The following is a 20734-nucleotide window of genomic DNA, read 5'->3' as shown; positions in this document are numbered from 1 at the left end:
ACGACCTACTGTAATTATATAATTACTCAAATTACAGGTTTTTCTTCCCTCTAAAACCAGAACACTCCATCTTGACAATGTAGACCTCACAGAAACAGCATATTTGTGAGCGCTGTGATGTAGATTTGTGGTGCCTGCAACAATGATCACCTCTGTCGGAGACATCACGGGGGCTGTTGATAACCGCCAACAAAAACAACAAACCTCGCCAGTGCAATTATGCATGTCCATTTTAACATAATATGGGAAGAACATGAGATGCGTGGGAGCGAGAGGTGACTGCTGTGTCGTGTGGGGGTGGCTGGTTTGTGTATGCGTGTGTGGATATTTTTGTGTGTACATGTGCTGGAGACAGAATGTGTGCTATTGTGTGTACGTCTCCATGTATATGCATGTGTGTGTGTCTAAGACTGATTGAATACGGGTGTCCATGTTGCATGCTTGTGTGTGTGACAAGAGAACAGGAGCCGGGATCTAAAGAACACATGTTTAGGGTCCTTTTGAGACCAGTGCTTTGAGTTGACAGTGTTGTTTGGGTTTGGGTGGGTATTTCAAAGGGCTGCTCGGGATAAAAGACAAGTCTCTAGGGATTACGGTTGCTACACATTTTCCATTTTAAGAACCTTTCATAGCCATCAACTTTGAGAGATTACAGAGTGTATTGTTTTTCACACCAGACAACAGGCTAACTATATTGCACACTCTCATGGACAAGTATTTCATAATGTAGTGGCAAAGTTCAAAAATAAGTTTCAAGTTCTGTCTTGATTTGTTTGTGGTTTATTACACTTTTTACTTACTTTACTGGAATAGCCTTCTCCAATATATTTCTCTGGCAATGCTGAAAAGTGCGGCTGTTGCATGAAAACCGTAACATTATGATCTAAATGTGTGACTTTTGCAGGAGATGAAAGATGAAAGAATTCCAGTTCATTCTTCGCTCATTTTTTCATAGTTTTGTCCATCATTTCTATCAGTTATGATAACATTGTAGTTAACAAGGTAATTCCTGAACAAGGCAAGAAACACGGGCAGGCAGATGATCAGACAGGTGGTTAACAAGCAACAGTTAAGCTATATATTTATAACTTTATTTATATAAGGTAAAACTGAGGTACAAATGTGAGTACAGTACACCCAAAATGTACTACTAGTACTGTAATAATCCCTCATTGCACTGTGAAGCACAACAATAGCAAGTACAGTAGATCAAAGTCAATCTGCAAACTCTGAATTGACAGTTTGGCTAATAATTTGTTTTCTCTTCTAAATAACTTTGGCTAACCTGGGAGTTTGTATAAACCTGTACGATTGTATGACGGCTCATTTCTTTCCACGTCTGACGTCTCTTTAGGGATGTTGCCTTGTTCCCACATCTCAACATTAACTGGGTGAGTACACTTACTGATGGCCAAAATTATGGAAAGACGACCCGAGTTGTAATAAAGCATAAGTATTCTTTAAAGTCTGCATGGTCTTTTATAAACGCTTTATGATCCTAAAGGGCACATAAAATACTTCTTGTAGTTCCAGAGATGCATGAGTCTCAATAGGAAAATCTCCTAAATCCTGCAGTTGATTTCTCAGAGATACAAGGTTTTAATCTGACGGCAGCAGAGGGATGGAGGGAGGCTGGCTGGCAGGCAGGATCAGTCAGTCAGGGTGACCTCATGTGTTTGGCACAGGGAATGCCTATCAGGTTTCCCTCTGTGCAGATTCCAACTTGCTCACTCCACACCAGCCCCAGGACCCAACCCCCCGAGGCATGTGTGTATGTGTGTGTGTGTGTGTGTGTGTGTGTGTGTTTGTGTGGAAAGGGAGATAATTGCATGTCTGTGTGAGTGTGTTTGTGTGTGAGAGTGAATGAGATAGAGAGGTAGAGAGATAAATTATATGAGATAAATTATTCAGATCAACCGTAGTTGAGAGAGCGAAAGAGAGAGAGACTGCAGGAGGGTGAGCTGAGTGTCAGTCCCCTCCAGTGAACTCAGTGAACTCAACAGGGCTCCCACCCTTCCTCACATACACCCCCCCACCCCCCACCCCCCACACCACCCGCCTCCTTCCTCAACGATAAACGTCCTGCTCTCTCATGTTTCCTCTCAGGCTGTTATGTATGCACATGATAATGTGGGTCATTGTGTATGTTGGGGTTTTAAAAGTGTGTGAAACTTCTCTTGCATGCCCCGAGTGTGTATGAGGAGTTTCATGCTTTATGAATATGCAAAGAAGAAGAAACTCGTTGAATTCTGGTGATATCGATTTGTTAACAAACTTAAAGATAATTAAAATGATAAAACATTCCTTGTAACACTAAGCTGCAACGTTAGAAAAAGTAAAGATTTGGGTTTTTAGGGCTGGGGTTCAACAGCTTTTTACAAAATCTGACTTCAGCATCAAAACTACTCTCTAAATTTGAGGTCTAGGTTTGAATAAATTAACTAGCATGAAGGTTCATTCTTGACTTTGGAAATAGTAGTTCATAATATTATTTACAACTATTAGACAACATGCAAGAAGTCCTAAAAGTGCTATGGATGAAATCATAACAGCTACTAAGCTTGTATGTAAACACAACAGAGCAAACTCCATCTGGTGATGAAGAACATATTACATATGGTTGAAAGATATGGAAAAAAAGTTAGTAAGTGGACCTGGAGTTATAGTTAAACTATAATGAACCTAATATTTTAGAACTAAGACTGACATTTAAAGAACGAACAGATTATTTATTTGCTCTTTATGTGAGTGGCAACCAGAGAGTCAATAAAACTCAGAACAGAGAAGAGGTAAAGGATTTGGTAAGAGATGGATCTTGGTATTTTACCAACTTCCAAAAAAAGCTTCCCCACCTTATAGTTACAGCAGTTACCCTACACTAACCTTGTCAGACCAGCTGTTAAACAATGGGCTAGGTCGGCACACACTATTGGCAACTATTGCTATGGTAACAATATAACACACACTGCCAGCGATCCCCTTAATAAAGCCGCAACAGGCTCAGAGGCTTCCCATTTCACAAATCACTGTGGCAACGGCCATGTAGTCACACCAGCAGAGAAATGTACAATGCCAAAACACACACAAACATACACACACGGGTAAAACAGATGCGACATGCTAGTTAACGCTGTCACACATCAGCCACGAGAGCCAAGCGTCCTCCATAACCCTTGAGTGGGGAATGATGGAGCAGCGGCCGCCTGCTGTAGCTCCGGCTGGCTGTTAAACTGCTATCTATAACTTAACAGATCAGCAGATCATCCTGCACACTACAGGATGTCTACATAACTGGGGCACAGAGTTCCTAAACATTTCATAGAGAGAGCGAGCGTCAACAGTCGATTACACCAGGTCTGTGGCGGGGAACGTTGGCTCACCATTGCCAGAGTGTTTATCCAACGTTCGCAGGAGGGCGGGGTAATGTCAGCTTAGTGATTAATTGCAGGCCCAAAGTGCTGAGGACACAGAATCTGCTCTGAATGGCGCCGACTGCAGCTCCTACAAGGGTTTATTGCTTTATCGGCTGAATCCTAATGTGACCCTCTTCCCTTCCCTCCCTCTGACTGTTCCAGTGGTGCTAGAGCATCCGAAAATATTCTGCAAGGTGCCTCTGTGGTTAATTGCCCGATGTAGTTTAGGTTGTCACTGTTGAGGAACATTTCTGCTGTATTTTCCATTGATAGCTTGAAAAAAATTAGGCATTTAGGAAATAATTCAAGTGCAGCATGTCTGCACGGGCTTGATACAGATCTCTATGGGTTGATATAAAGCTCCCTATACAGCATGATTCCTCCCAATATGTTGGGAGAAGCATAACATATGGCGATTACACAAGCATGCAGCTGTTGTTTTTTGGGGCTAGAGATAAATAATGGATACAAGTCCTCCACAGGGTACTCAAGACAGCTAATGAGAGAGAGAAAGCAGACAGGGAATTAGTAACTAACTGTTTTTCAAAGCCACTGTTTTCTAACATTTTCATAAGAGCCCAAGGACAAACAAAATCCAGGAACATAAAAACATCAGTATTCATCAACTGTAAAAGTACTCAAATGCTAACATTTGCATTTATTCAAAACTTGTACCGGTAATATTGTGCATATTTTAATATAGACATAAAGTAAGACGTGTTACTGAAATGTATGTGAAAGCATTCATTCCTGCGTGCATTTCCTTTCTCACACACACTCTCTGTCCTTCACTTTCCTCTCAAATGTGGGTGACCTTAATAATTTAGGGGAAAAGGGGAGAAAGAGGACATAGCATTTGCCTCAGTGCAGATTGTACAGGGGGAAACTAGTGTTCTGCAGCAAACCCTCCAATAGGTTTGTCATTTTCAGGCATTCATCTGCTACATACTGAAGCCTCACCCTCTCTGTGTGTGCACAGGGGGTTTCTGTGAGGCAACATGATTAACTATTGAAAAGGGAGAGAACCGGCGTCTTGTATGGAGACCACATATCACAATGACACTTTTTAATTCTGTTGCCAATGGCTGTTTATGTGCTACTAATTACTGGTGAAGAATAATAATCTCTCCTCCAATTGGACTCCATCACGCCGAGGGCTTTCTCCTCATCTCTTCTTTCCATTTATCCTGGTTTGTGACTCTGCTGGCTCGGCTCGCTCCCCGCATCAGTGTCCTTGCAATCTAATTCTTGCCGCCTACCTGTCCCACTCAGTGTTTTTCCATACGCTGACTAATGCGCACACTTTGTGGCCTCAGAGTCGGCTGGAGCAGTGGAAGATTCTGCCAGACAAACCATTCAGGCAAAATCTGAGAGGGTGGCTTGAGTCATTTAACTCAAATAAAGCCGGGAGAAAGGCCTGTTTGCTCTTGGTAATCCCCCACTTGCTCGACAAGGCTTCGCAAGGTTCATCTGCTGTGCTAAATTGGTGCACGTATCCTTATTTGTATAGGAGCTCATTGTGGCTGGGTGAGAGGGGGGAATCTGACAGGACTGGCAGCTATTCAAGCCCTCATGCCTATTTGCTTATCCTCATTCATGGCAGAATTGGCTTTTTCCGGAGCCATTTTTCAAGCTATGCGTGACACGGTATTTTCATTGAGCCTGCCACTACTAATGCAGCTGTGTAGAGTAAATATTGCAGGCAGTATATGTGTTTAGGAGAGGGGCGACCTGGGCCTCCTGCAGTAATCACAGTGGTAAGGCTAGACTACCATTTGCATGTCTGTGGCTGGTGTCTCCTCCGGTTTCCATGTCTGAATATCTAGGTGAAAACACCAGGTCATCGGTTTGTGCAGCCACAATGGAAATGAAATGCTAATTCCTCAAAGTGAGATGTACACCGGCAAAGGATTTTCTTTGTCAGACTATGACGTCATTAGGTAAATGAAAGACCACTGTGAAAAACGAGACTGTTGATCTTTCCGTCCGTCTCTTTTTCTCTCCACAGGTGGTGTTCCCAGTCCCTTATTCTGGCTCTGGATTCTCTGGTACCAAAAAAAAAAAGGGCATCAAACTTCAAACTATACAATATAGTGCGCTGCGTGTAGAAAAATGATACTCCCTTTTGCAGGACTTTCCAGGAAAACTGTTTCATGAAATACACACTAGACTGTTTTGATTATGACGTCATTGTTATTAGGCGTTCTCAGTTCGCCATAACTGGTCTGGTTAAGAGGGTAGACCACAGACTGCGACTAAAACCCAATAATATGCTCAAACCAGAAGAGAATGACAAACTGTCTGTGCTGCCTGTCTTTTCTCTGTTGAGTGCCATCAGGATCATGGGAAAATTCTTCTTCTTTAATTTTTACAGCACATTATGTCCCCTCTCCAAGAACTTAATTTGGTTAACATATTCAATTCATAATACCACCACTCATGATGATGAAGACACATTTAGGCCTGATTAGGTGTGAACATATAAAGCAGGCCTCTGCCTCTCTCAGATGCCCTCAGTCAGGAAGGTGAAAAGGCAATTCTGCTGCAGTAGATGTGTGGAGATCCTCTGGTGCGCTGCTCCTCAAAGTGTACGCAGCAGCCACTCGTTAAAAATGCAGGAGCAATTACTCTGGCTGAGTCTCAGTCAGTGAGCGCTACCAAGCCAAGCTGCCGCCTCCCCCTACTCTTCCACCGCCGTTGCCGCTACACCAGCAACCTGAGCATTCTTCATGTGAACCGGCATGCCAAAGGTAGGGCAGCAGATGCAGCAGACACCGAAAGCTTCAGTTACACTGGAACAACAAAAGCCCTTCTCTGCCTGACTGCTTGTCTGTCTCTCACGAGGTGCAGTTACTTCCCCCTCCCTCACCCTTCTCTAGCACGTGACTTGCAGCCTGACATCCTTCACCACCAGCTCAGTGTCCTGTCCTGACCCAACTCCTCTTCTGCCCTTTCTGCTCTCCACTATCTTCCCCTCCAAATTGGAGCCAAAAAAGATACTATCTGCTTCCTTTTGAATTTCAGGTATGTGGTTCACATAAACAAGGGCTCTTGAGTTTATCCATCACTTTTGTGGTTGCAATTTGAAATCATTTTTCATCCCTCTTAATTTGGAGATAGTTTGGCTCACAGTTAAGTCAAACATGCTGTGAAACATTAAATCTAAGAAACATATGCATTGCAATCAACAAATGACATTAATACATGGGAGCAAACAGACTTTAACTTTCAGAAATATATTCAGTTGTTTACAGATAGTGTTTGCCCTGTGTAGAACAGTGCTATTCTCAAGATAGAAGAAATATCCAGACAAAAGTATTGAACCACACACTGAAAGGATTCATTCTTATTCAGACATATTATTTGGTATCTATTGACCAGAAACAGCAGCCAACAGAAGTTTCAACAAAGTTTGTAATCCCTTTATCTCTTTTTCAACAAAGTTGATAATCCCTGACTAAACATATTCACTCAAATGTATTTCCTTCTGTTGGAAAATATTGACTATAATGTTGCCAAATAGATGTTAGGCAAAGATTGGATACAGACAGACTAACAACTGTAATTTTCTTTATATTCACCATACTCACAAAACAATAAGATTCACTTGAAATGGTAAAAGGTTTTAGCTGTGTTTGACTTTTATTTATATCCCATATGGTCTTCTGTATGTTAATATGGGCTGTATGTATTAAGGGGTCTGCCCAGGAGGTGTCTCTCCAGCCCCTCATGTCATCCTGCACAGATGGCAGGACACCATGCCCAGCAGACAGCAGGGGCTCCCGGAAATAGAGGAAGAGGCACGCAAAAGCGATGGAGGATGGGAAAGAGTAATTACAAAGAGGGACAACATGAAAGAGAATCTAAAGATGAAGGGAGGCTTGGCGAAAACAGGAGCAAGAAAGAGTGATCTGAGCAAAAGTGAGGGGGATACATAAACAGTCAAAGATGAAAAAAGACAAAATTCTGAGACTGCACCCCACCGTTCTCAGAGGCAAAAGGGGAGACAGAAAATAGAGCGTGAAAACGCCAGGCTAGGCCCTTGCCAGAGCGACAGAAGAGTGAAACAGTGGGCCAGAGCAGACAGCTCCAGGCAGATACTATGTTACAGAAAGAAATGCTAGTAAAAACAAGAAAGAAGAAAGAGCAGGTGTATTTGTAGAGTCCTGCCGCGTTGGTGGGTTTGAAGGGCACATCATGTGTCTCATTTCATCTGGCTCTAAATCTGAAGCAACATCGTTCCTGTCTCTCTCTGTCTCGCTTCATGTTGACTCTGCATGCCTTTTTCTCTTTGTAGGAATACTCCAAAAACAGAACAGAAAACATTGAAAAATGTGTTTCATTTCAGTTCCTCATAAGGAAGAGCCCCACACTCCTGGGACAAAAAAAAATCTAATGCACTGTTTTTGTAAATTCAAGCCATGCCTAATATGCACAGATACTAAAGACCACCTGTGGTTAAAAGTCCACAGCCACAATTTATTTGATGCACAAAGATCCAAGACAGGTTTTTTGTGTGTGTATGTGAGTGTGTTTCTCTCACAGCAGTATCCCCAGAATCTGGGCTGGGATTCAGTGTCTTAACCCAGGTTTTCCGGTTGAAGGAAACTTGCCCTGCTCACTCCACCACCTACCTCCCCACACGGCCCAATTCACCAAACAGGTCCGTCTTTCTCTCTTGCAGCACAGGCTAGAGTTGCCTGTTATCTGCAGATGGTCCGGAAAGGAGAGACAAGATTCCCTGGGGCAAGAACTCCACCACCAAGCGCGTCATTTTATATTTCATGCATTTATCTCAGATTCTCTTTTTCACAGCAACCTCCAGTGAATGGGCAGGTACTTTGTTCTGTGTCTTGCTCAAGGACACTTCAACCAAGAAGAAAAATGTGACCTGGTTTTGAGACCTTCAGTCCAAGCACTAGACCCCTTACCAAGCACACAGTCTCGCACACACAGTATTTTTCCACAACTTGTAACTTCATAAAGTACAAACTCATTGATAGACTTCTTTTACACGTACATACTCATCCACCATTTGGGCTCGTAAACCATGCAGTGCAATATAAGCACACACATAACATTTCTGCTACATTTAAAACCCCTTGTGTACCCCAAAGTTAATACAAAACAGGTTCCTCCTCCCATCTCTCTAGAGATAAAGCCTATAGAAAATGTAAAAAAAAAGCTTGCTATTTCATTTTGCTTTTCCTTTGTACGTCCCTCCTTTGCTCTTCTGACAAAATGGATATCAATGTGGAGAGAGCACTCTGGTACAGCAGATGTGGACGGCAGCATGCAGAAGACCAGGTCTCAGTACCCTGCTCTGTGGCTTATGAGAGGCTGCGGGAAGCAGTAATGCACACACAACCTTAATGTATGGGTGTGCAGATAGGGCTGAGCTGTCATTTGATAGATGAGAAGGGTTAAGCATACCGCCTAATGTAGTGTGTGTCTGTGTGTGCATGTTTGTGCATGTACACACAGGCCATAGCAAATGAATGGAGTCGTCTGCCCCAGTGATCGACAGTTACATGTAGAGGAATTGTACTGCTGGATGAAGGTGTAGGCATAGGCAGATAAAAACCAGAGGTATTAGTTGAGTAATGATCAAAAAGCCTCTTTTCATGGTTTGACCATGATGTGAGGTGAAGAAAGAAAAAAGAAAGAAAGCTCTGGCTAAAAAGCCTGACGATTAGAGCTAGCCAAGAGACAACGCATGATGGGTTGAGATTTATAGCGAGACAGGGACAGTATTTTGTTTCGGGCAGTCAGTCGTGAGACATGTATGAAGAATTACAAGTGGGAAAATGAATTATACTACCCCCCTCTTAGTACTAATAAGAACACATCGTCCCAGGCTCAAAATAGGGGTGGGCTTTAGTAAATGTAATATAAGAAGTGTATTTTTCCAGCCCCAAAAGCCACGATAAACTCTTCAAAGCAGATCCACATCAGCGGAGACAGAGGGGACTAAGCTGCTAGCTGAGTTTTACGCCACTGATAACTGATTCCATGAAAGACTTTAGAAAATGGTCCTTTTTTTCTGCCTTTGATTTTGCTTGCTCTCCATGTCTATGTATCTGTCTCTCCCTCGTTGTCTCGATGCTTCTCTTTCTCCTGTATCAAGGCATTAAAGGAGGATTGAGATGGCTCTGTTATTATTTCTGGAGTACAATGTATCACCCCGTGTAATGTAACCAAACCCTTTTCCTTGCTTTTAACTGGCCCCTCCCTTCCGCCCTCCCTTCCTATAACATCCATCTTCCGTTCTCTGTCTTTCTTTCTCTCTCACACACATACACCCCTTCCCTCCATCTCTACCTCCATTTCTAAAGAATTAGACAGTATAAATGGTGCCGATGGCAGGGGCAGACAGAGGCACAGATCCTCTCAAAGGGCTCCATTGACTGGTGTTTACCTAAGGCCAGGGACATTAGCTGCTGCTAAATCTACCTCAATCTGCCCCTGTTGGTTTCTCGGGTTCTATATGTACCAGTCTGACTGTAACACAGATGTCTGCCTACTCCCAGATCACAGCCACAGTGCAAGAGTGTGTGTGTGTGTGTGTGTGTGTGTGTGTGTGTGTGTGTGTGTGTGCATGCTTGTGCATATACTTTTGCAGTGCATCCTTTTGTCTCTGTGTGTGAGATTGCTGACATTAGATATGTAATGACCTACTCTATGTGTAACAGCACAAGGGTACGGCAGTGTCAGGTACCTTGTGTGCATACAGTAAAAGCAACAGTGACGCCAACTTAATTTGACAACAGAGGCACAATTTACTGCAGGTATTCAAGAATAATCACCAGTAATTTGAGAGTTCCTTTCGAGAGCTGTGTGCGTGATAAATGAAAACGCCAGTCATTGAGAGAAAATAAGATACAACGCACGCCAATACTAGGAGGCATTAGTGCACATATTTAGTTGAAATTCATATTTTTTCCTAAACACTAGCATGAAATAACAATAATTGATCTGTGTCCTGTAATTGTTCTCGTGGGCGATGGGAGGGGCCGGGCCAGAGCGAGGCGTTTTACTGTAATTTTCTCATTTATGATGCACATCTATTACCTATCATTAAAGTTGAATGCACAGCAAGCAATGAACAGCACTACACATCAAACTCACGGCGAAAGACACAGGCTGAAAAAAGGCCAAATTTCAGCAAATGACTCCACGGACTGATCAGCTGGGGAATAGACCGAAATAGGGCCTTTAAAGGATTCTCTCATCAAAGCAGCATCCTGCCAGCTCCCCCCAGCCATAACCTCATATAAAAGCCACACACACACACACACAGACACGTTAACGTGCACACACAGACACACACACAAATCCTCTTTCAGGAATCAATAATTCAGCTAAAGAGAAGCACATGCTACGCCCCACTGCACTAATCAATAGAAAGCCAAATGTTATTGTTTCATCTCATTCTCTGACTTTCACATTCTAATCTGGGTTGACTAGCACATGCTGGACAGCATCAGAGAACTCCATTAAATTAGAATATAATACACACATACAGAGGGGATGAAGGGGCCCCAATTTATTCTGCTGTGCCATTAGGACGATGTTAGCTCCTTTTTTTTTTACAATAAAGTCCTTAGTTGTAACCGAGCACAGATGTTCTATACATTTTCTATGCATAGAATCTCAAATATGCGTCATAAAATGGAGGCGAGAGAAAGAGAATGGCAACACTTTGGTATGAGTTACGCCCCACTCCCCCTCCCTATCACTACAAGATATTTATGCCCCCCCACCCACGTCTCTTGGGAGAATGAGACCATACCTTGAGAATGCAGCAATGAAGATGGATAGAAAGACCTGTGTGACTTGAGACTGATGCCTGAATCTGAGTGTGTGTGTGTGTGTAAAAAAGGGGACTTGCAGTGAATTTGTTTATGTGTGTGTGCTTACACAAGGCCAAAGTGACTGCGATGTGATTTTTGTAGACTGTGTGGACTGAGCCTTCTCCCCTCTCTGTAATGATCATTAATGAGAGCGTGAGATAGCTCTCCACAGCCCTCTCAGCCACATTGTGCCCAACACTCCCTTTCTCCTACTGACCCTGTCTGTGGCTCTATCATATCAACCTACAAGGCCACTGGCTACGCCAAATAATCATGAAAATTAATATGAATCTTGGCTGCGGAAATGTATGCTCTTCTCGCCCCCACCATGGGTCTCGTTTGCATGACACAGGACCCTAGTGGCCCGCTCAAGGATACATCAATCGCTGACGGTGGCAAGATCGGATCTGCGCTGACCTTGGGAGTGAACTGCAGCATAGGCGAAGGAGGCAGGGGGCCCTGTTGCAACAGGGAAGGGAGGCAGACAGCAAGAGGAGGGAGGAAGAGGGGGAAAGAAAAGTGGAAGGGAGGGAGGGGAGAATGGAGGGGCATACCCTGATTGAGAGGCCCCTGAGATGAGCAACTCTGAGATATGAGAAGGGGGAGGGAGGAAGAGGGGGATGATGGAAGGAGTAGTGGAGGGGGGTGGGATGGAGAGGGAAGCCATATGGCAGCAGCACAAATGTATTAAACTATAAATCAGGGGAGAGCTAGTTGACTGCCAGGTGGGGCTGCAGGCAGGTCCTCCCTGCTGGAAGCGCACTGGTTCACAACCCCGCTCCACACGGAAAAGGATAAAAATATCATTATTAATGTTATTTTGCTTTATTGCACTTTCACTTTTTGCATTAATTTTATTGATCCATTAATTGCTTGAACACAGTTTCTTTCTGCCTTATTTTCTTGTTATAAATAGCCAAAATACGCCACATTTCAACTTTTATTCCTCAGGCTTAGTATCGTTTGAAAATGTTCAACACTGCTGCCAATAAAACAGACTGTTTTGGAACCAATATCAAAACAATACTTTTTTCAATACCTTTCGTATGGGGAAAATAAATATTGTTTTTTGCTCATTGCTTCAGTGTTAAATACAGAACTTTTCCTGAATAAAATATAAACTAAAGCTAGAAAAGTTTCCTAATCGAGATAAATAAATTCAGTGCCAACTTCCAACATTTGACATAAGTTGATACTCAACGCTAAGAACACATTTGGGTCGGCGCTCAAAAAGTATTAGGGTTCGGATAATCTATAGTCATATTAGAGCACCGCATAAAGAGTGAATTAAAGATGTAAAAATGCATTTTTGTTATTGTTGTGTTTAAAGTAATATCACTTACAATAGTACATAAGTAAGACTTAACTATTGCTCAACATTCGACTGCATGGCTTTAATAGTCATTCAGCCATTGCTGTGCATCACACCAACACAATAATAGGCAGAAATTAGTGTTACACATGTAGTAGAAAAACAAATAGCGTAATCCCCAAAAGGCTTCCATTTTAATCCCTTGATGATGTCTGGGTAGTGCGCCCAGCCAGCGTCCTGGCAGCCATCAGGGCTCAGGCCTGGGCTTCCAACCCAGAGGCACTGATGCATACTACAGCTACAGCAAACAGCGGCAGCCCTCCTCATGCCTGCTCTCGGTCTGAACCATACTGACCATCACCATAGAAAAAGAAGAGTTCATAACCCGTTTGTCCCCTCGTTGTAAAGCAATACAATAAGACATTAGTACTGTTAAGTGAATTAGCAACTTCATAATTAAGTGTTTAATTTGCCTCTTTAGAAAAGTGGCATTGAAGCATTGAAACAATGGCCTACATTCTGCTTGCAAATACTTCATTAGTAAATTAAATTTGGATCCTAATTCTCTCATCTGTTTAATGTATGACAGCACAAAAAGTCTGTCAGTTATTCTGATTAACAAAAGCCTCTGACTGACGATTCATGTTATCTAACGTGTTACACTTCATGCCACTGCAGTGTGTCACATCAAGAGCTTATCAGTTTGCAGGTGAGGGATGGATGGACATTACTGGACAGCTCCCAGTAACGGTCTAGTAGGCTGGACTAACAGTAGCCCAAAGCCTCCAGCCTTGATCCCTGATCCTTGATCCTTCACACAGAAACACACACACACACACACACACACTGACACAGACATCCAAACTCCAACGAGGTACCTGCCATCAGAAACCATCACAGCCAAGGCCAGCTATCCATCAAATCCTATCTTCACTCAGGGATGAGAGGGGGATGAAAGGAGTATGGTGGAAGGGGGGGGGGGGGGGGGGGGTGCTGAGGGTGAGGGAGGGAGGCAGGACAGGAGTGTAGGAGTGGATGAGTAGGCTTGAGGAATGCGAGAAGAGCAGAAGAGCGGCGTACCTTGGTCTGGAGATAGTGGGGGTAGTAGTAGGTGTACTGAGGGTACATTGGCTGCTGCTCCAATCGCTTGCCCATGTAGCTGGAATCCTTAGCACTGAGGCAGGGAATGGTGACACGGGGGCGGGAGCTGCCAAGTAGCTAGCAATGGGATAAAGGCAGCGGAGGGGCTGTGCGATTCCTGTCTTTGCTGCCACACCACTGTGTCGCTAGCCAGTCCTCCAGGGAGAAGGCAGGGTCTGCGTGCCGGACAGCGGCTGGGAGACGGTCTGCCTCTAACGGGGAAGCTCCTGACGAACGGTCCCGAGCCTCAGTATCGGGCGGATGCTCACTCAGTCTCTCACTGCTGGATCAATGGAAATATTTCCACAAGTGCTAGAACCAGGAGCAGCGTGTCCGTCAGTGGCTGGTATCGGATAGTAACGCGTGATAAGGGTGAGGTAGAGGAAGAAGAGGAAAGAGAAGACGTGAAGAGGTGCAGGTGGCAGTAGCTCTGGCAGTCCTGTGAATGTTGGAAAATGGGAGAGGAAGAGGAGGAGGAGAGGAGGAGGAAAGGGATGGCAAGGAAAACGGGAGAGGACGTATAGGTTCACTTCTCTATTTAAGCTGTTTCACTCCAGTCTTTCGGCTGGGCTTTAATCTGCCTCCCTCTCAAAACACACTGTGTATCTGACTCTCTCTCACTGCCCCTCTCTCTCTCGTTCCCTCTCTTACATACACACACTGTCTCTCTCTCTCTCTCTCTCCTCTGTAGTCTGAACCGACGGTGGCTGCGCGCTGTCCTGCTTGACAGAGGGGAGATGTCTTCAGCACCGGTTGCCGACAGATGCACTTTGTGCACGGAGCAGAATCACACGAGAGTCGAGCACAGAACCAGAAAGCAATCTCAGTTTGTAGCGGTCGAGCCAGCGAGAGGGCAGATAACACAGGGAAATGATCCCAGTTTCTAAAGGATGTGGCACAAGCGTATATTTCTTTTTAAAAATCCACCGGTTGGCGAGTCAATCCACTTGGTTCCAGCTAGAAGACGAGTGAAAAAAACCACAGTGACTGTGTCCCAGGTGCCCAGTAGAGAAGGAGTCCCTCGTCTGCGATCCTCCCTCTTCCTGCTCTTGTAAAATGTGTTCCTTATTTCGTCCTTGGCTCTCTCACTCCTCTAAGCAGCCTGCCTCGTTCTCTTTCCCTCTGTCACACAGTTGCTCTCTCTCTTTCTGTCTCGCGTGCGCTTTCTCTATCACTCAGTCTCTCAGCCTCTCTCTCTCTCTCCTTCTCCTCCACACTGACAGAGCGGTAAAGGGGGCTCGTCCGAGGCTGCGAGCAGAGCAGACTGCCTCCTCCTTCTCCAGCCCAGCCGGTAGGAGGGTCTTGAGCAGCTCTGTGCGAGAAAGGGACCCAGACACAGACCAGCGGGCTGCAGCGTTTCCACAACCTGGGAGAACGCAGGGAAGAGGAGGAGAGGAGTGGAGACGAGAGGGGGATGGCGTCAGCGTGAGCAGTCGATTCCCCCTACTGGCTGCACACGGAGCTACCGCCTGGAACACACTGTGTCCTCAAACAAACACTTTCTCTTAAACTAGGCTGATTTAATCTCAAAACCAGTTAAGTTGAATAAAACATTGTGCAACTTTTAAGAACATGTGAGTATGTATATTTTGAGGCAATGTCTTCTGTATTTCCTTAAACTGTTGCCTGTGGACTATCTTCTTACCAATAATTATATTTATATTCTATCACCATCTTGTACCATTTTTTGTACAATCAATCACATGGATTATATATGCAAAGCTATGATTTTTATGTGTAAAATCTTTATTTATGTCTTTCACTACAGGGTCAACAAAGGATGTGCAGTCACTTGAGCTATAATAACAAACACTTCATGTAAAGGCAGTGAACAACAATGTCCAAGCATTGTCAAGAAGGCAGAGAAGGGAAAACCATTTCCTGCGTAACATCAAAAGATGACACTGGATGAAATTATCTCTTTGGATTGACCATGACCAAAAACATGACAAAAATGTCCTGTCTGTGAGTGTTTGCCTGATCACAAGTCACCGCAGCTACTCTGCAAACAAGATCAAACATGCATGCAAAAACATAACACTCAGAAAGTCCCACTCCTTATTTCTTCACACACACACACACACACACACACACACACACACACACAAACACAGTCCAGGCACACACACCCATATGCATGGATGGGAACTAAACTTAAGTCCTCGTGAGTATCTCAGTGACTCTGAGGCCACAAGTTCAGGAGCCTCAGTTTTCACTCAATTAGCAAATCAACTTGGTTTTCATTTAAATTACCTGACATGAGTCCTGCAGGAGACAGCAGCCAAAAACTACACCGTGAAATTACTGGACTGAAAACAATTATAATTTGACAATTTCCACATCTGAAAATAGACCAGTGACTTTGATGGGTTTAGTTTTGTATTTCATCTGTTACACTTGAGAGCATTACACAAAAACCCACGAGGCTGATGTCTCCTTCTCAACAATAATAACCTAATTACATTCTACATTTCTATTGCAACACTCAAGATAAGCGAGTTCAGCTGTAGAAAATGCACTTTCTTCACCTCTTATATATTATATTGCTAATTACTTTTGTTGCATCAATATGTATTACATTTTAAGTACTGTACTACTGCAATGATTCGTTTATTGATCGACTGTGAGGAAATTAATAAATGATAATTTAAAAAAAATTTGCAATGCAGATTATTTTCAAGCACAAGACTTTCTTTTTACACAATGCTGCGCAAATTATTCATTTCTTTATGAAAGTTATGTGTCTAAAAGGGTCCAGCACATGTGGACAGACTGAATCAATACAAGCAGAAGAATCTCGGGGACCAAAAGAAAGCTCAGAGGGAAAGGGCATAGAGGGGAAAATATACTTATCAGATAAGCTACTTTTTATCTGTAGGAAAGAGACGAGGCTGATATTGATTGTGGATTACCAGATTAACAGCCTCTGGATCAACTAGACACATATACTCTCAGCATCTGGGGAAAGGCAGAAGGTAGAGAACAAAGACAGTAGGACGGACAAAGGCCAATGGAGAGAGTAATAGAAAGAGAGACACTGAGAGAAAATAAGGTGAGACACATTGGGAGATGGAGCCTGAAGGAGGCACAGAGGCAGAAAAGATTCATATGTCTTTATAACAGTGTGTGTCCACTGAGCGACCACGTAAAGTCATCTCTGTATTTCACAGATAAGGCTCATCATTTTCGGTTTTCACTTTCAAATAAGGAGTACAACAGAGTAGCAGATCAGTTTAAAGATATTTTCACCCATGTTTTGTCCACTATTGTCCACTGTCTTTCCCTATTTTATGACATTGTGTAGACAAATGATCAAATAATAATTATTAATCAAATAATAGAGAATAAAATCATAATGAAAATAACCGTTAATGCCTAACCCAAACACATACTTGTAATAACATAAATCCAAAATATTGTTGAAATTCTGGAGTATTTGCTATGACTGCAACCTGACTAACTTTTTCTCAAGTTTATTCAAATTAGTTGACACAGAATGGAAACACAGGAGAGTACTATTTCACAGACATTGGTCAGCTAAACCATTAATATTCATTGGTCCAACCATTAAGAATTAAGAGCCGGGAATTGAGACTTGACTCTTGAAACTAAAGAACTTGACCTGTGGCCCTACAGACAACACTAGAAACTACCTTGAGAACCGGCTGACATGAACTTTCAGCCTCTATGCACGAGTTGGCAAAGGTTAGTTTATAAAGCCAATTTCAAGTAATGTGACTGGAGAGCAGTAATGCACGCTGCTTGTAAATAAATGTCTGCACTGTGTCTCATTCTGTGGCAGCAGACCTTGAAGACTGGATGTGTGTGTGTGTGTGTTTTTTGTCCCTGGTGGTGATGGAAGCGTTCTGGTCTGAATCAGTGGGACTGACGTCACAAAGAGCTGGTATGCAGCCAACTATTTCATGGAAAGAGAGAAAGAGTGAGTGAGTATCTCTCTGTTCTTGTTTTATTAATACTGATGCAACATCTACGCATTTACTAGAGAGATATAGATTAGGCTTGTTTATACATTTTCACTACATAATATCAGATAGATAGGTTTGAAGTTATTCCTACAAAGATTTCTATTGTTTCAACCTACTTTCTACACTTATTGTGCAGTGGGGCTTGCCACCGAGAACAGCACAGACTATTTCAAAGTGCATTCATTGTTCCTCACAGTGAGTGAGAACTGATCTGATTTACAAGTTGATTTGTCAAGATAAAGCTACAACTGTGGCCCTCTGCTGTTATAAATATCAACACCTACACTAAGAAATAATTGCTAATACTTTGCAGCCGGGTCTGTCGAACATTTTCATAAAACAAAGCCAAAGCCATCTGCTGCTCCTCTGTTCTGAGGCCTTCCTCTGATGCTCGTTGATTCCCTTTCTAAATTGAGAGCATGAGTGAGTCATTCACAAGACTTTAAAATAGAGAAAGAGGAAGACAGCTGAGGGTGTATCATGCCCCTGAAGGTGTTAAGTAGTTACAACTCCCCTCTAAAGAATCAGACAAGTCTAGTAAAAAAAGACTTCAGCATGATCACAGAGTGGCCTCTGGTCAGAGCCAGAGCAGTTCAAGAGAGAGCGGTAGGGTATTTTTTATTTAGCCTTTATTTAACCAGATCAGTCAAATTCTTACTTGGCAAGTTTGCACGGCAGTAAAAGCAAGCTTTATTGTAAGATATTGCAATTACATTAACATCCATGGAGATATTAGTGTCCTGACGAGGCACTGAAAGCTGCCCTTTTCTTCATTGACTGCTCTGACAACACCAGTTACTCTGCTAATGTCCCGAATCTCTATTAAAAGAAAAGGGAGAAAGCCTGAGGGAAGAGAGATGAAAACATTGTTTGATTGCAATAACAACACAAAAAGGCTGAACGAGAATAAATTGTCTTCTTAACACAAAAACTCTGAAGAACTACACTGTGTTCCCATCCAAACACAATTCTTAGAAAGTCCTACTGCCCGACCCCTCCCTGAAGGAGACTACTGGCCTTCTGCAATCTGCTGCAGAAACCAAGAGGCTTTGTTTCCTGTGGTCTGCTGGACAGTCCTGTCATGGGTGTTTCCCAGAAATTACCAGATGCATGGAATTTGAGGGAAGGCTGGCGCAGCGCCAGGGGAGGGGTGGTGGGAGAGGAGGAAGAGGGCTGGGAGAATGGAGGCAGGGGAGAAAGGAGGGAAGTGGAGCTAGGGAACAGCAGGGCCTCGTATTCCTGGAAAAACCCTTTTGCTTTTGGAAGTGGTTCTGCTGGGAGATACCCGAGCACCAGAAGGTCATCTTACATGTTTTCTGCAAACCTAGTGATGCAGCATGACTAACCAGTTTCCCCCAGGGCATTTCGTTCACTATCATCATCTTACCAGTCCAACTATGACATGGTTGATGTGCACATGCTGTTGCAACACAGACACTAGCATCAATCAAGCATCTTAGACTGTGGTTTTATTATGGATTATAGCAGAGCTCTTCTGACTTTAATTAAACACAATCTGAGAAAACGTGTTTCTCAGATTATAGTTAACTATAGTCAGATTCTGAGCAAACATGTCTGAAACATTCAGCCATGTTTTCTCAGATTATAGTTAACTATAGTCAGAGGAGCTCTGCTGTAATGATCACTCCAATTAGGAACAGACTGATAAACAGATGTTGCTTGAATACCAGTGTTCATCATACCACAGAAAATCACTGAGTACTCAGAACAGATTAAGTTTGTATGAAACTGTGGTATTGCTACAAAAATACAGTTGTTTTTTTTCATTAAAGCAAAATCTAATTTTGCTAAATTTGAAGGCATGCAGACACATCAATGCCTAATTGGAGACCAACTGTATAAAAAATTTTAAAAAAAGATAATTTAATAACTTAAAATATCTCAGTGTATGAGGTCTACAAGTTGGCAGTTTTTCTTATTTAAAAGAAAAGCAGCACAAACCACAGAAAGAAAAAGAGGGTGGATAACCTCTGTTGTGGTTCTAGAGTGCAGGATGACTCTCAATTTGTCTTCATACTGTCTCTTGCATAACAGTTATAACTTCTTTGATTGATACATTTAAAGCATAGTGTCAGTCTCCGATCAGAAACATAAGCTGAAAATATATTTCTATTACATAAGGTATATTTTTGTCTTTGTAAATAGTTGAGCGTAGCCAAATTGGCCTGTAATGTAACTGGCATCCATTCAAGCTTTCTTCCTGAAACATTGTAATCTGAGAAGCAAACCAGACTCATGGAGATACAGGAAGTATACAAACTGAACGATGTACTTGCTACACCCACCTCCCCTCTTTCTAAACTCTGTGAAGACACATCTTAATATTATGTGTGTAAGTTCACCACATCTCTGACACATGCAATTTCTTAATACATTCTTATCAGCGCACTAACGGATGACAGCCTGAGGTAATTCAACACATTCCCCCTCTGAGAGTATCATTTTCCACAGCGCAAAGAGCAGAGTGATATAGTCAAGATATGATTGCAGAGTGCTTCTCTTTATATTTCTTCATATATGATGGTCTCATCACCTGGTTCTGGCTGTTTATCTAATACCTCATAATAATGTAAAAAGGGCAGACTGACTCCGGACCACCGGCCCTGCACTGAGACATTTGATAAACACCAGGCAGATTTCCAGTGAGTCATTAGCCTCTATCACAACACAGAGGAGAGCAATGCAGGCCTAATGGGGAGGAAATATGAGACCAGACATGCATGAGTAAAAGTGACTCACAGCACCCCTTACTACACCAAACGAGGGACAGGCAATAGACCTAAAAGAATAAATTGCGTACGCTTACTAGAGCTCTATTCCAAACGTGAAATGTATATACAAGTCATACCGACAGGCTCATTTCCTCATTAACGTGATTCTGAGAAAAGATCAGAGCTGTTACAAATGTTTTCGTCTGGAAAAGAGGCCCACCAGAGTGGATTTCACATGTGAATGTATGCAAGTGTGTAAATGTATGTTGCTGCATTTAGTCTGTGTCTTAGCGTCTGT

At 42.9% G+C, this 20734-nt stretch overlaps 1 protein-coding gene across 3 annotated transcripts in view; it reads right to left on the bottom strand.

The window, feature by feature from the left end:
- Window positions 1-20734, bottom strand: part of rbms3 (RNA binding motif, single stranded interacting protein) — a 253939-nt gene that overhangs the window by 162644 nt on the left and 70561 nt on the right. Inside the window, exon 1 of one of the 3 annotated variants that reach the window (XM_070921155.1) lies at window positions 13659-14912. The exons of the other annotated variants lie outside the window; for them this stretch is intronic. Coding sequence (XP_070777256.1) covers window positions 13659-13733 — 75 coding nt within the window. The 5' untranslated portion in view covers window positions 13734-14912. Of the gene's footprint in view, window positions 1-13658; window positions 14913-20734 lie in introns of those variants that run through there. 3 annotated transcript variants of the gene reach the window in all.

This window comes from Enoplosus armatus, chromosome 16, assembly GCF_043641665.1.
Source record: "Enoplosus armatus isolate fEnoArm2 chromosome 16, fEnoArm2.hap1, whole genome shotgun sequence".
Taxonomy (NCBI): domain Eukaryota; kingdom Metazoa; phylum Chordata; class Actinopteri; order Centrarchiformes; family Enoplosidae; genus Enoplosus; species Enoplosus armatus.
This window is presented reverse-complemented; position numbering and strand designations above follow the sequence as displayed.